Here is a 16,678-nt window from a genome sequence, read left to right on the forward strand (position 1 = left end):
TTTTACAGTTTCTCTTACAGCAGCCAGGAAACCTAGTTTAACACACCTGACCCCTTAACTTTATCCATCACATTGTTTGTTATATCCTTTCATTATGTTATACATATTACTGTTTCACCATGTCATACTTGTTATGGTTGTAACGATACACCCCAGTAGTATTTTCTAGAACACTATATGAATTCCATGGAGTGCCAGGAAGACAGACAGATGGATGCTGAAACAAGTCAAATGGGAAAAATAATGAGTTCCTCCTCAGCCACAAAAGGTTCACTCATTATTTTGTCAAACATGAAAAATTTCTGCCCGGCCTTTTAAACACAGAGAAAATGTAATTCAAAACCAGGTTCACAACATCAGAGACCAACATTTTCAAAATCACTTAAAAATAATAAATTTTCATGCTTCCATATTTTCTATTCCCTTTGCCCCATACTCATTTTTCACTGTTATTTTCACTTTTTATTTTATTTTGATTCTTCTTCTGTTGCAATTTTTTTAATTTTACCTATTCTCAGCTACTTTAACTTTGTTGCATAGTGCCAAAGAGATCCATCTTATCTTCATATATTAGGCACTAGTTTAAACACACACATGCAGTTTTGTTTTGGAACGTAGTTAAGATCTGTCTTTGGGTCATGTCCCAGTCCCAAAACACTGTAGTGGGGTGGACTGCAAAGTAATTGACTTAATGTTTTATTTCTTTTGGCGCACAGGATATATTTTTGTTGGCCAGAGTTGCACAGAGAAAATATGCTGAATGTGCATGATACTTGCTGTGCTTATTGAATCAAAATAACCGGATATATGATATTTATGTGGATCCAGATGAAACACTCATTCTCGTTCATCAATAACTGAAACTTTGGGCATTTCAAGTTTAAAGTTATGCCGTTTGGTCTGCACACGGACATAGAAATGCTTAGCCTCACATAACTGCAAGAAGCCAAACTGCAGGTGCATTTCAAAGTATGAATAAATTACAATGCATATTTATGGCATGTAGCAGAATGATAAACACTAGAATTGTGCCTATACTTTTTATTGTAATTTGAATACATGGCACTTATGCAGTAATATTTCACTTTGTACTTCAGCTTCACCAGATCTCCTTGTGCAAGAGCCTGTTGCACATTGCCATTGTGATTAGGGTCACCAAGGATGTGGACTCTTTGCCATTGGTTAGCTCAAGTCTAAGATCTCAGCATCATAACCTTTCAAACAGAAAGACCAGAAGTGAAGAATGTTAATGCTCCATGGAACTCTAGACCCTGTCCACCTTCTCATTGGATGATCCAGTAGGAACTGAGGATGGCCAAACCCGTCTACGGACTGCAGCGTATCCTTTGGAGGACACGGCTGATCTTCCTTTTCTTGGTTGTAGCCTATATCATGGCAGGAAGCTTCATGTTGCTACATGGCTCTGGCCAGTCTTCATCAAACCAGGGAGCCATCACTTTGTCAATACAGCCATCCCAGCATGTGCAAGCCAGATCTCAAGACCGTTCTGGTAAAGGACCTAGCAAGAGGATGGTGGAGTCTGATGTGGGTTGGGAGGGGAATAAGAAGAAACCGTCAGTCACCAGGACGGGTCCTAGCTGGCTTGCGTCCCGGAATCAGGAGATTCGACACTTCCGACAGAGGCAGTTCCACAACCTCATAGCCAAGCAGGAGATCAAGGTAACACCAGGTCAACCACGCAGGAACGTCAGACACAAAGGTAATCATCAGCTGCATTATAGTACTCACTGAGATATTTTGTCGCCACACAGTGGTAAATTACCCCAACCTCTATAATCCCTTACTTTTCTAAGGCCTAAAAAGTTCTTTGCTTTTTTTGTGTTTCTTCCAAACCCTTAAGGAACCTGCATTGGATGCTTCTTGGATGACCCCAGAGTACCGGCCTTAGATGGCACTGTATTCTATGACTTTCGAAAAATGTCCAGCTCACTGTGTCTGGAAACTTGCTCAGAAAGGTAAATTGAGAAAAACTTGTTTGTAACACTGGCATTCATACCAGACAAATAGAAAATAAAGAAAATAGAGTTAATAACTGATCAGCAATGCTGTGGGTTTCTCAGACCCCAGGACTCATAGCTGATCTCTTCTTCTCCTTGCCTGCAGCAGGTACCAGTTTGCTGGCCTGCGATATGGGGCTGAGTGCCACTGTGGAAACCGTGTGAGCGGCCAGAAAGTACAGGACAAGGCCTGCAGCCTGGACTGCAAAAAGGGGAATGACACCTCCTGTGAGGGTGTAGGCCACCTCTCTGTGTACAAAGTTCACAGAGTAGCAGAGCAGGGCTGTGAGTAGCAGAGCCCCAACCATCCCAGGCTTATCTGCATGCAGACAGGACACTGAGAACAACTCACGTATTCTCCATGTTGATACTAGGAGTAAATTTTGATTTTCAGCTTGACAGTTAACTCTTTCTGTTGCTCTCTTCTGCCTTCAGACACGAATACACAACACAGAGGATGTTTCAAGAGTGCACCAAATGTCATTAGCGCATTCCAGGCCCATGTGATTCAGTACAATCTGACTGTGGAGTCCTGTGTGAAGACCTGCACGGGCAAGGTTAGATGTCTCCCCAATTCAACAAAATATAAAGGTTTTGAACTCTTGAGTCCAGTGCCCTTCACAGAGAACACACTGTGAGGGTCAGTAAACTGCAGATTATAGAAGATAGAACAGATTAAGGACTGGTTATATGCTACCTTTTCTGCTTACATTGAAGCACTTAGCAGACACTCTACTTTCTCCATATCAACATATCACTCAGAGTAAAGAAAAAAGTGCAACAACAACAGATGGAGACCTTTAGACACAGACAGTGGATTATCAAAGAATAGCATGTTCATCTGATACCACCATGCTGCTGGTTCACACCACTGAAGCAGCTGCCTATATAACTGACATTCAAATAGCAAATATATAGATATGCATAGCAGATGGTGTTGGATTCACTTATGTACCTCTCAGCAGATCATAACAGAAATTGCACTGAAAGAGATGGGTTCGAAATGCTTCTTGAATATTGGGAAGGTTTCAGTAGTTGCAAGGGACAAAGGGAGTTCATCGGGATCAAATCTGAGATGGGACATATTTTTGAATCCGAACCCCATCCGCTGAAGTCTTGTCTGGATACAGGGATTGTTCAGGACCTAGAGGGACAGAGGTGTGGATCTACTGGTCGTCTTGTAGATCATAACCACACTGCTGAACTTGTCAGAGACAGCTGGAAGGAAGCCAGTGGAAAGACGTTCTCTGTCCGTCCTCAAATAAAAAAAAAATGAAAAATCCTTTTAAAGCGCTTGTTCTTTCTTCAGGGTTTCACATCATCACTTTAAATATGCTGTCTGTAGATGATGTTGTTCTTGATCCACGATGGCTTTCATTAATCAAAATGGTAGAACACAATGAAAGCTAGTAGACTATCCCAGCCTGGGGCATGTTGGCTTTTGCTCCTCACTCACTGTATTTTCTGCTTCCCCTTAACCTATAGTCAGATTGCTTTGGCCTCTCCCCATGATCTGCAGCAAGCTGCTTCAGGCTCTTCCTCTTGACCTGCAGCATGTTGTCTTCGGTTCCTCCCCCTGATCCTGCGTTGCGGTACTTGCCAGGCGCTTCCAGTGGCCGCACTCAGGAAGCCGGACTGCTTCTGCGGCCATGCCTCAACACTCTTCCCTTTGCTTCGGCTTGTGGAGGAAGAGCGCTGCGCCCCCAGCGATGACTCCATCAATCCAGACCATTTCCAGGTGTACCAGATGCCACTGCAAGGTTGGTGGGGAGTCACTCTGAAATATTTTGGATGAAACCATCTGCTGAGAAGGTAAATGATGGAAATGTTTCGGAGTTAAGAATGTGAAGTTAAGCATCACTGTTAAGAGTATAACGGTGTAGTAGACTCTTTTAGTGATCGTCACAGGTGTGCAGTGACTCTTACCTGTGCACCTTAGACTCCAAGTGCTGGGAGAAGAGGTTCCTCCCAGAAAAGACCACTTTCCTCGTGGCCCTGTCCAGCTTCCCTGGAGCAGGTAACACCTGGTTACGTCACCTGATCGAACTGGCCACGGGGTACTACACGGGCAGCTTCTACTTTGATTCCACACTCTACAACAAAGGTAATCATACAATGGTCAGTCTGTACATCTTTTAGTTAACTTTTACAGCTTTCGTACCTCTTGCAAAGCATTCGCTATGGTGTTTGGAAGTGCAAGAATTTCTTATATGTTTTTTTAGAAGACATTTATTTATGTGGTTTTCTCTTGTATATGTACAGTTGTCTGCCTGCAAATGATCAAAATTTGATCTTTTTTTTTTTTTAACAAACTGTGTTTCATTTCACCAAGTATGCTATCACAAGGGAGAAAAATGACTGATGCCCTTAATGAGAGGAAGGAGGCTGGTGCAAAGAGTATGAAGATTCCTACCAATTCTGCCAAAAAAAAAAAAAAAGATTTTGAGAGTTCAATGTAAAAAGAATTTGTGTTCCACTTTACCAAATTTCCCATTTTTTAATTATGGAACACATATTTTAAAAGTAATTAATAATATTGTGATGCACTGGGCTGTCCTGTCACTCCAATATCAGGTCACCCCAGGTCCGGTTACACGCGGATGAACAGTATGTGGCAAGATACACTTCACAATGTTTTTAAAAAGCTGCTGTAAAGCTGTGTTAAACCCAACAGTAAAGCCCTGGGTAAACCTGGGCAAGGACTGTGTAAGTGACCCAAAGGGTGGTTCTGTCCTATGTGACCACGACCGGCACCCACTCATCCTGTCTAGGTTTCAGAGGAGAGAAACTGCACTGGAAAAGTGGTCGTACCATCTGTATAAAGACCCATGAGAGCGGCCAGAGCATCGTAGAGCAGTTTGGCTCTGCCATCCTGCTTATCCGGAACCCCTACCGATGCCTGGTGGCTGAGTTCAACCGCAGGAGTGCCGGCCACCTGGGCCGGGCCCCCGATGAACGTTGGGGGAGCGAAGGTACTATTGCTTTGGGGAAGTTAGGTGGGAATGGACATGTGTTACCTCAATTTTCATAAACATGCTGTATGATAACAGTACATACGTAACCATATTAAGCCCAATGTATCCTCCCCCCAACTTTCCAAACTCCTTCAGAGTGGACAGAGTTTGTGGCCAGCTACGCCCCCTGGTGGGCATCCCATGCACTGGACTGGCTGCGTTTTGGCCGGCGGACACTAGTCGTGCACTACGAGGACCTGCAGGGGGCACCGCTCTCGCTGGTGCCTCAGCTACGTCGCATCACTTCTTTCCTTAATGCAAGTGTGTCCGAGGATCGGCTGCAGTGTACTGACAGCGATCAGGACGGCCTCTTCAAGCGGCCGGGCCCCCGGGGGCCTGCCTTCGACCCCTTCACGCCTGACATGAAGCTGCTGATTGATGAGCATATCCGGGCTGTGGACAAAGCATTGCGGGACAACCACCATGCTGGTCTGCCTGAGGAGTACCTTCCCAGGTGATAAGGGAAACCCTTCAGCTCCCCAGCTCCAGAACTGCAACAGGGTGTGAAACGCCATCAAGTGCCTGGCTTGGAGGTGGATCTTAGAAAGGAACAGGAGCTCCGATGCTGTCTCGTGTCAACCCCCCACTTTAAGCACCATGATTGCTATTTTAGTTATTATTTTGTTATTTTCCTATTTCCATGTCCTGCTTCTGTTCCACCTACCAGTGCCATAGATATCCACATTTCTAGAAAAAAGGAAAAAGAAGAAGAAGAAGAAGGAGCCAGTTCTACTCCTGGACTAACCCTAACCCTAGTGGACATTTCAGATTAATGGTCATTAAAACATTTATTTCCTCTGAAAGTGAAAACCTTCACTAAAGGTATTCATTTGAAAAAGATCATACATAGAGAACTATCAGCTAAGATGAACATATAAGAGCAAAGTGAGACATGACACTACAAAATACTGGACTGGAACCATGGGCAAATGGAAAGCAAGATACATTAATTAACAGATTTTCTTAAAAATGCTGAAGAAATATGAAAGCAGGTGAAAAATGTCCACAAAAGCAAAGTCAAAACTCTGCTAATAATAACAGTGGTAGTAAATATAATGAAGGATTGTGCACCAGAAGTAAAGCAAGTACCATGCAATGTGTGTGTGTGTGTGTGTGTGTGTGTGTGTGTGTGTGTGTGTGTGTGTGCATTTGCTTACAGGAATAGGAAACATATTGCCAGTCAAATGAAAGAACAGCTCATCATCAGGCAGGTTTTTCATCATTTCCATCACTATGGAGACTACAGCAAAAACGAGCAATATGCATGGAGATATGCAGATGTGTTGCTTTTAAGTGCACAGCTGGAGAGCTCTGAACTCTGCAATGTACCTCGGGCAGTCATGTCGTACAGAAGCACCGGAATGTCTCAGCCACCCACTGATTGTCAAAGTAGAGGGGGCTCTTTCCCCCCGCGATGAAGTATATTAAAAGCGTGATGGCTAACAAAGAAAATTAAACTGTGAAATAATGTGTGAGGCCAGGAAAATGGAAACACAAGGGATGATGGGAAACTGCAAGCTGAATAATACCCGAAGCACTGGCTGTGCGTTGTCTCTGGATGGCCCATCCCTTTGTCTCCCAGAAGACCTTCATTTAAAAGAAAAAACTTTCCCCAAGTTCTCCTGTGGGGGTTCTGATTATCGCATACAAATTATGAAGATGCAAAGCCTTGCTGTTGTACCAAATACAAGACAAAAGGGTTCCAGAGTACAAGGAAAGTGAGGATGGATGAAGAAGGTCATCATCTCAAGATGCGTTCTGATCGCAGTGGCCAGTGCTCATCCGACCATGACCTCGTGTGACCGAGGGACCCGAGAAGACTGTTCTCTGCACACACTCCTCAAACGAACCCTTTAGACACATCTCCACGAATTTTTTTTGAAAACGCCCTTGTAATTGTAATTGCCAGTTTCCCCAATATTAGCAGTTCTGACTTTTCTTGGGTTTGTTTCTTTTTGGAAAGACGTTCTTTCCCTGAGATATGAGCATTCGGTTTATGGGAACGTAATATTACAAATGGTTTCACTCAATACCCCTACTTCCGTTTACAAGGCATTTCTTCACATTCAGTATTTGTATTTCGCATTTCCCAGCAGCTGAGCGGTGCAAGAACAGAACTTCCAAGCAGTTTTCTTCTCAGTTATAGTTTACCTCCTGCTGCATTAAGTTCACAGCCCCCATTAGCCCTTGTTTGCTAGTTGTACCTGTTGCAATCTTGTAATCTTGCCCCATCTGGAGTCATCAAACCATGTCAGCTTGTTCACGGAGTGTGCATTTATTTCCATTGTTTTCAATGATTTATTTTGTCTTTACTGCTCTGTCTTCAGTTTTTGTGTTAAATGTTTAATACATAAACATAGAATACCATATATATTATATATATCCCTTGTATTTATTCAGATGCTGGCAATAACAAGCAGTGTTTAGAGTTTTTATTTTGTGTTTTATCAGATTTTTTCTATGATTTTTTATGCGAAATGTGAACAGGTAGGCTTGTACTTTTCTCAAGGCATTCTAATTATAGCCGTACCTGTAACATTTTTAGTGCCAACCCTAACCCTAACTCTAACCCTAACCCTACTACATTCGGGCTAGAATCTGACACTGCACACCGGAGCAGCTGTTGAAACCACTGTGGACTCTATACCTTATAGTCACGAAACTTGGATTAGCTCCAATGCACATACTACAGGTATTGAAGAAGGGAGTGAACTAGGTTGTAAAAATGAAATCCCAACTGGAAACTGCTGCTCTTAAAAAGGGAAGGATCACTGCAGGATTTTCATTCCCCATCGCCAAATCCAAAGGGAAGTTACATGTGAAGTTTCACTCTCAGTCACGAGTTAAAAAGAGGAGAGAGGGAGGCCTTGTGAAAACAAAAGTGACTAAAGCGTTTAAGAGGCGGTTTGCTCACAGAGCTTTATTATTGACTCTGCGATGTCTTTTCCTGCGGCGAACCTTCCTCTGTAATGAGGGCACATCAGAAAAGCTGTTTCCCAGCACTGGCAGAGAGCAAAATCACGTCTGAGCGATGAGCTCCCGCGAGGATTTGCTTCGCCGATGAAGGCGCAAATTATTCAGCCTCATAAATAAGTTGAAATAAACACTGTGATTTGGGGTGAGATCCAGATCATCTGAGCTGTTAGGTTATGTGGCTTCAGCCAGAGAGAAGCGGAGGAGAACAGCAGAATGAACCACTGCGACGAGCTGCACGTGTAGCAACAAGCTCCTTGGATTTGGACCTTAAAAGCACAGCTGAAATACTGCGTTAATCAAACAATAAAATATTCTGAGGCCTGTTAACATGGAGCACAATGATCATTCATGTCACATCAGGAGAGTTGGGTAGTAACATGTTACATTTACTCTAGTACTTATTCTAAAGTAGATCTCTGGAGAATATCTACTGATGCCACAAAGTCTTTTTAGAGGACTTTGTGGCATCAGTAGATATTTTTAAATCAAATGAAAGTTGATCCTATTTTATTGACTCATGTCAAGCATATGGAATGTGGTAACAGAAATGGCATTTTGAGTTTTACCAACATGTAAACAGCCAAGTGTTTCAAAAGGACTGTGAAATTTAGTTTATTTAGGTCAAAACACTGAACCTCATTTTAATACGGTCAAATCATTATATGTTGGAATTACTTTAAGTAAGTACTTTAATGTGCATAAAACGCCTTTGAGAGAGATGCAGTGAAACAATTCATTTTATAAGTGAATTCTAGAAAGGATATCATACTGTGATATTTACAATAATGTACATATTTATGTGCATCCCTCAAACCAGTTCACAATAATGACCGTGGCCCTGGGCAAAAAAGGTTGGATACCCCTGTTCCAGCAAAATTACCATGAAAAGGAGGTATCCTTATTAGCATGTACTATAGAAACCCTGCACTGGATTGCAGGACACCAAGAAGTATATTCATAAACCTTCTGAAATTTTCACCACTTTTTTCCACCGTCATTTGTTCCTGAAATAATAAGAAAATGTTTGAAATAAGCAGGGGGTGCGGTGGCGCAGTGGGTTGGACCGCAGTCCTGCTCTCCCGTGGGTCTGGGGTTCGAGTCCCGCTTGGGGTGCCTTGCGACGGACTGGCGTCCCGTTCTGGGTGTGTCCCCTCCCCCTCCGGCCTTACGCCCCTGTGTTCCCGGGTAGGCTCCGGTTCCCCGTGACCCCGTATGGGACAAGCGGTTCTGAAAATGTGTGTGTGTGTGTGTGTGTGTGTGTGTTTGAAATAAAGATATCGAAAATGATTGCATAGAAGTGTCCTGGGTGTAGTCAGTGAGCCTCTCCAGCGTGCTAGGGGGGGTCCTAACAGTCAGCCAGCTGTGTGGTCACTTTGGAGATGCTGCCCAGTCAAGTCTGGGAAATGGTGACATCTAGTGGATTAATGTCAAACAAAAGTGGGAAAAGTGGAGCCAAGATGTCACTGTTCCTTCAGGGTGGACGGCAGGGACTACGACCAGCACTGAAATGGTTTCGTTACTTTTTTTACGCAACTAAAATACATAAGAATGCTGGTTTGGGTGCTGGTCTCTAGACGAGGAATTTGGATGGTGAGGAAAGGTGTATCATGCCCTCTCCACATGTGACTCGGAGGGAGAACACGCACCATGCTGCACCGTGTACCGGGAGAGAGCAAACGGTGCCTCCTCCTGTACCCTCAAACTCTGCAAAGACAACAGGTCAACTGGAACAGAGTTAACTGCAAATAAGACAAGAGAAGCTGAAATGGTTAAGGCATGGAACTTATGACCAAAGGATGTTAGTTCAAATCCCTGTAAGATACTTGCTGGTGTAGTATCGAGGAAGGAAATCAAATAGATTGGCAGAGAGATACATAAATACATAAAAACTTCATTAGAAATTCAGAATACAGTATTACTTTGATTAATAAGTGCACATAGGGTTGAGTAACTTAGTTGGGGATGTTCTGGCATGTTGTGAGATGCCTTCATAAGCGTATTCAAAGTTACGGAAAACGTAGGAGGTGTGAGTGGTGCATCTGAATAGGTTATGGGTGACCTTCATAGGTGGACGGTCTGACTGGCACGTCGGTTTACCTCTGAGCTTGACCTTCAGCTTTCAACATCAGAGATTTCTGGAACTTCATGTCCAACTGGTCCTGGTGGGGATCCCTTATGTGCCTTTCCTCTGACTGGATGGGAAGTGGCGTCCATGTCCACATGCCAGTTGATCAAGTTCAGTCTGGAGAACCAGGCTTCCAGGAATTCCCTCCATGGCCAGAATCTTGAGGCTGTCCCAGTCGAAGGTACGCCCTGTGGTCACGATGACAATCGCTCAGCCCCGCGTGCACATAGTAGCTGTCACGCCCCCCTCGGCACAACGAGGAGCACCTGTGGCTGATCAAGGGATGGGCGCATAAAAGGGAGACGCTGAGCACACACAGACGTGGAACCTTGTTCAGCATTGTTATTTACCTGCGTACCTTGCCTTTGCTTTCCTGACTTCCCTCATCCTCATCCTCATCCTCGTTTCCCCGAACCCTCTCCTGTATCTCCACGACTTCCTGGTTTATCATGACTCCTTGCCTGTCTTCGGATTACGTCTCTCGGATTCTCCCTCTGACCTTCGTTCGCACATCGGTGACCCTTTGCCTGTTTTTTGACCATGTTTCCTGGATCGCCCCCCTGAAAGCCCTTCCTGTGCTCCGCGCTTGGGTCCGACGCTCCCGCCCCGGGGGAATTCCGTGACAGAAGCCAGTCTAACCCTCTGGGACTATCTGGCTTTCCTTTTATTTCTAATATAATATTATTTCATAAGAAAAAAAGCACATTTAACTACACATTCCTGTTTTTTTTAATTTTTAAATCCATATTTAACCCACGGGGGTGCAGTGGTGCAGTGGTGCAGTGGGTTGGACCACAGTCCTGCTCTCCGGTGGGTCTGGGGTTCGAGTCCCGCTTGGGGTGCCTTGCGACGGACTGGCGTCCCGTCCTGGGTGTGTCCCCTCCCCCTCTGGCCTTAAGCCCTGTGTTACTGGGTGGGCTCTGTGACCCCGTATGGGACAAGCGGTTCTGAAAATGTGTGTGTGTGTGTGTGTGTGTGTATTTAACCCACACAGACATGGGGAGAACATGCAAATTCCACACAGACTGAGCAGGGATCGAACCCACGTACGACCCAGGCGCTGTGCCACCGTGTCACCTAAATAGATTTAACATTATAAGTCACTTTGGATATAAGTGTCAGCTAAATGAACAAATGTAAAAAATATTTTACATTTTATGTCAAATTTTATGTCAAAAATAGAACAATGGAATGTCTCTCCTGTCCTCCTGGCACCTCCCCTCATCTTTCCAAGACAAAACACAGATCATCGTTGGAAGCCAAGGGTGGTGCGCTGGATCACAGGCAGAAGAGAACTGCATTTTTTTCAGGAAAATCAGTAAGCGTTTCAGACAATAACTCTAACAGCTCCAGACAGATGTTGCTCCTGCAGCTCAGCAGACTCTCAAGAGCGAGGAGACCAAGATGTGGATGAAAACCAAACGCTCCCACGTATGAAACACGTCGTCGAGCCCCACTTGACAGCTGTCATTGTATTTTCCTGCTCAAATTGTGGCCACTAGATGGTGACACAGCTGTTTGAGGACTACGAACTACAAAGTGACTATTCCAGCGCCTATAAACAGGAGGATCTGCTCTCGTCAGTTAGCCTGACCCAGAAATCTGAAGGGTTTTCAGAAAAACAGAAACAGCCATGGAAATTTAGCAGATATCCACCCCGTGACTTCTTACAGAAACCTTCCATTAAAAACCTTGCGCGAACTCCTTGTTTGGCTCGTCAACTTTCTCACTACAAGGTCGGGCCCTTTAACCATTTTCTCAGGATCGTTCTTGGGTTTTGTTCTGCACAACATTGGTCCAGATGCTTTTAAGATATAGATGTTAATATTTTTAAGTTATTACGACAAATAAATCTATGTATTATTGTTATTTTTGAATTATTATTGTAATAAATAAATAAATGTATTATTATTATTATTATTATTTCTATTTTCTATTTCCATTTCTGTTTTAAAATTATCTTTAACAAATGGCATGTAATCGTAGAAATTGCTGTATGAAGGCCTGACAGGTGTACAGCTCTCTACCCCTCACATTAATTCCATCAATAGGTGGCACAGTGGTTAGAGCTGTCACCTTCCACTCAAAGGATAAAAGTTCACATCCCACATCTTGGTGTAGTAACTTTGATCAAAGTACTTTGAACTGATACAGTAATTACCCAGCTGTATAAATGCACAAATCATTGCAAGTAGCTCAACACTATAAGTCTCTTTGGGGAAAAGCGTCAGATAAATAAACTCGTATGAGATCTGCTCTGATCAGTGTCTAGATGTTTGTCCGCTTACATACCAGCTGACTTTCTAAACATGTTTAGGTTTGGCTCCGACTTCCTGCCCGCGTGGTAAAGTGAGCACTTTTCAGATCACTGTCTATGGGACAGACCCTCCTCCTTTGTTTTCCACACGCAGGGGGTTTGGGACTCCTTATGGAAACAAACATACACCTGGTGACACGGTGCTGAACGTGCACTCCTGGCTTGGATTCTTCACTCCTCTCAGCCTCTTGCGTTTCGGTCTCTGACATTGGTGATACAGTATAGATAAGGACCAGCAATTCTCAAACCCACGAGCCTTCGTGTTTGGGCCAGTTGGATGGCTGTGCGGTGCTGGGGGATGGCCGGTCCGGGCCGAGCGCTCGATGCAGGGGTGGCAGAGCAACGCAGACTGAAGGCACATTGTGTGCGGCTGGGTAAACACAGCCTGCTCGGAATATAAATCTCCTCTTGGCGGCTGTTTGTTTTGGCCATGTCCTCCTCTTAGCCAGTAGCGACGAGAGCCTGGGTCTCTTCCAAATGGGAACATTGTCTTTTTTCGATGAGAGCAATTTTTTGGACCCAAACATCAGGATATATGTCAGCAGATTCTGATAAGATGTAACAGCAGAATGTTTGTTTGAGACGGCTCTGGGTTTGGACCAGAACTGAGGAGGATCTGTGGGTCTTTCAGGCTCACCACTGCATTGCACCTGAGCCCTTGCAGCATCTTTTGCTCTCCTCTAAAGCAGCACCACAACACAGCCCACAGAATAAAGTGCAGTAGCTCCTTATGTCAGGAACATGTGTGAAGTTACACACTTCTGAAGATATGAACATTTTCCACTTTATTTACTTAAGTGTATTTCCCCCCCAGGAATCAGTCTATCTATCTATCTGCACTTACCTACTTTCTAAAAATTCTGTCTCTAGCAGAATGAACATGACCTGCCTTTTACACTCCAGGCCAGTAGATGGCAGTAAAGAGCATGTAAACAACAGCGAACGGTGGGACCGCCTTATTTCAACTCTCTCTACAGTCCGGTGATCCTGACTGTCAGTGATAAATAACAAGACAAAGAATTGTGCGCATGTCGTCCTGAACCATTGCACTCAACACTCTGTCACAGAGGGATGAAAGTAGTCAATCTGTGGAAAACCGTGAGCAGCAACATCATGGTGTTGGAACTGTACTTATGACAGCAGAGGTTGGGTTCAGATCCTTAGAAACATTCTGTTATACCATCAGTCTGTTCTGTCTCTACTGGGTTTGGCACGTCAGTAAAAAACATCTTGTTGAATTGGGCTCTATGAAAGAACTGCCCTGTTACTGTGAAACTCTATGAAAAATTACATAAATATAAATAGCAATATGTATCACTATTAATATTAATATGACGGTTTCCTTCAACCATGTTTTTTATGCAGAATCTTACTTTAAGCATGTTCATTTTTTCAGCTATGATTTCAGATCTGCCTCTTAGTTCAGGAAAAAATTAGAGCGGGTTAAGGTCTGGCCGACGGGGGAACTCTAAGTACCGTGAGGATGATGTTTCTTGTGGGCATGGTGATGATGATGATGAGATGGGGGATGTGTCTATCCCATCACTGTGGTGTATATTCCACACCTCCCATGGCTGTCAGATCCAGAGGAAATGAGGACTCGACCCCTTGCTGTGGTGGAACACGCATGGCCATCTTGGGGGGGAGTCGCTGTGTCCTTGGCTCACAGCCACACGGTGCCCTCATAGGGAGATGGATGGTATCTGCAGACTTACACACGCACACACGCAAATACAAATATGTGTACATAACATAAAACATGCTCAGCCTCATAGAATTCCTACAGTGGTGACATATTTGAGATGACAGTCATTTTATTACCTCCTATGTAATACATAATTAGTGTTTCATAAAATGTATCTAAATTATGTCATTAATCTATATTCCAATTAAGACTAATTTCATGCAGCCGTAGCTGATTTCAGGACACAGTCCATGTCGTTAATGAAAAGAGGGAGAAGGAAACTTGCTTTCTGAAATGAGAATCAGGTTTGTTTAATTATGGCAATTACCAAGCGACAGAAAAGTATTGTGTTGAACAAACAAACAATAACCGCAGTATGACATGAAGATTAACCTTTTTCTGTGCTTATTATAAAACAGGACGGTGCAAACCGAACCCGAGAATTTACATTAATTTATATTAAACATTAAAGCGGTAACATACCAGTGTGTTTTGTCACAGCTCCTCACCTGTTCTTCCCCACCCCTTGTGAACCCCCCAGGACCACCTCCTGGAGTCCCCGTTGAAGCCCCTCACCGTCTATGTGTTTCGACCTCTCTGTCTTCCACAAAGCAAATGCATCTCCCTCTGTGTGTGTTTTCTTGGGGAAAACACAGTGGATTTATTGAGTGTGTCTCCTTGTGTGTGTGTGTCGGATGAGGTACAGTACAGTATATTTATCTTGTTGTTTGTGTATCTGGGTTTGAGAACATTCAGATGTAACAGTAGTGTGAAGAGAGTGTGTGTGTTTGTGTGTGTGTGTGTGTGTGTGTGGACAGCGCTCTGTCTCTGTCTCGTGCGGGTCAGAGGGCCTTTTTAGGATTGCTGGGTGACTATGAGCCCCCCATATATGCGCGCACACACACAATCCACCTCAGCTCATTACCCATACCATCCCGCTACCCCCCCCAGAGGAGGACGCTGGGGTGACAGCGTGGGCCGCATGCTAATGACCGTGGGTCTGCAACTGATGCCGGATGTCCTCGCACCGCCGGGGACTCTGGGGTTGGGAGGGCAAACATACATCAACGTTTAAGTAAGTGCACAGGGACCTCGCCAATGACTGATGACCAGAAAGGCTCCGCCCCGCCAAACGAGGCCGCCCTAATTGCCCTGTATGGGCCGTCTGTTATGGGGGCTGCAAGGATGACGGTTTTACGGGCCCGTCAGTGCACCGTGTCATCGATCCCCACGTACCGAGGGCTGTGGGGAGTCTGATGGCCAGCGCTCGGTGTGTGAAGAGCTGTAAAAACAGCAGTCAGTATGTGTTTAACATCGGACTGTATTGCAGACACACGCAGTGTATGCGCAGGTTTCGCTTAAATGCAGAGGAGAGCAATAGGACTGCATTTTCACACACCCCCCGAAACACACGCACACACACAGAGTACTGCCACTGCCTGTGAAGGCAAAACCTGAACCAGCCAGGCGGTTCGACCAGGAGGGTGGTTTGTGGTGACTGCTGACCCTATTAGTAGAGGAGCGAGTAGTGTACTCATTGTACCCAAAGGTACAAAGCAAAGGCCACCTACTGGGACTTGACCCTGCAACCTCTTTGGACAATACACCTGACCACAGACGGCCAACTACCCAGACCTGAAATACATTTCAGAAAGTATGTGTGTCAGTTTCATATATGTTACTGCAAGAAGACAAGGGGTCCCGATGCCCCGGTCACCCCGGGTTCGAGCCGCTGGAGAGCTGGTCTGCGGAATGGAGCCTAATTATCCACCAAGGCAGAAGTCTGGCTGCAGTTCAATAACTCTGCACAAGCTGGGGACTAGGTACCAGGTTGCCGTGGCAACGCCTCCACTACAACTCTGTGGGGAGCACAGGGGGTGTGCGCTGTTCCAGCGCAGTCAGAAACTGCACACAGTGGTGGTGCGGGTCCCAAACCCTCGTTCCAGTGATCCCCGTGACCGCATGGGACCTGGCAGACCCCTCAGTCTTGTTCACATGGAAACCACAGCAGGTGGGAGGGGCACCCTGGCCATGATTTGTATCAGTAACAATAAAACCCACATAAAAGCTAAAGTAGTGGTTAGAGCCCTCACCTTTTTGAAGGTCCCAGGTTCAAATCCCTCCTCCTGCTGTAGTATCCTTGAGCTAGCACCGTACCCCGAATTGATACAGGAAAAATTAGTGTCAAATAAATAATAGTTCAGAGTAAAACCCAAATATTAAAAAAAAAAGAAAAGAAAGCTCATGTATACAGTTTGTAGCTGGACAGCAAACTTGTGGCCGCAGTAGGAACTTGACTGTGGGGTTGCCCTGCTCTACGTGACTACAGACTCCCCGGGGTGTTTGATACCAGATAGGACCACATGAGGGATGTGCAAAACGCCCCAACAGAGACACCGTGACCAGAGTCCAGCGCTGCACCACCGATGAACCAAAAACAAAATCCTCACCATCTTAAATTATCATCATGAAGGACAAAGGAAAGCAAAGAGTCAGAGACCGAGTCAGACCACAGTGCTTCTATGTGTGTGTGCTCATCTGGGC

General features: G+C 44.8%; 1 protein-coding gene and 1 long non-coding RNA gene across 3 annotated transcripts; one reads left to right on the forward strand and one right to left on the reverse strand.

Annotated features, from left to right (window-relative positions):
* The first annotated feature begins 521 nt into the window (after window positions 1-521).
* Window positions 522-7,348, forward strand: LOC108921474 (WSC domain-containing protein 1-like). Its single transcript, XM_018730947.2, has 8 exons — window positions 522-1,720; window positions 1,862-1,976; window positions 2,125-2,303; window positions 2,454-2,575; window positions 3,622-3,778; window positions 3,958-4,122; window positions 4,790-4,990; window positions 5,129-7,348. Exons 1-8 carry the CDS (start codon window positions 1,312-1,314, stop codon window positions 5,488-5,490), a joined length of 1,710 nt encoding a protein of 569 aa, XP_018586463.2. The 5' UTR covers window positions 522-1,311; the 3' UTR covers window positions 5,491-7,348.
* On the reverse strand, window positions 4,035-16,249 carry LOC114909514 (uncharacterized). 2 transcript variants are annotated; one of them, XR_003797339.1, is made up of 3 exons: window positions 13,927-16,249; window positions 10,106-10,321; window positions 4,035-4,111 (listed from the first exon to the last, which is right to left on the reverse strand). It is a non-coding gene; the product is annotated as an uncharacterized LOC114909514 (long non-coding RNA). The 2 variants fall into 2 exon arrangements; XR_003797340.1 differs by having other exon boundaries at window positions 10,106-10,405.
* Window positions 16,250-16,678: the final 429 nt, after the last annotated feature.

This window comes from Scleropages formosus, chromosome 25 (genome assembly GCF_900964775.1).
Source record: "Scleropages formosus chromosome 25, fSclFor1.1, whole genome shotgun sequence".
In the NCBI taxonomy this organism is placed as follows: domain Eukaryota; kingdom Metazoa; phylum Chordata; class Actinopteri; order Osteoglossiformes; family Osteoglossidae; genus Scleropages; species Scleropages formosus.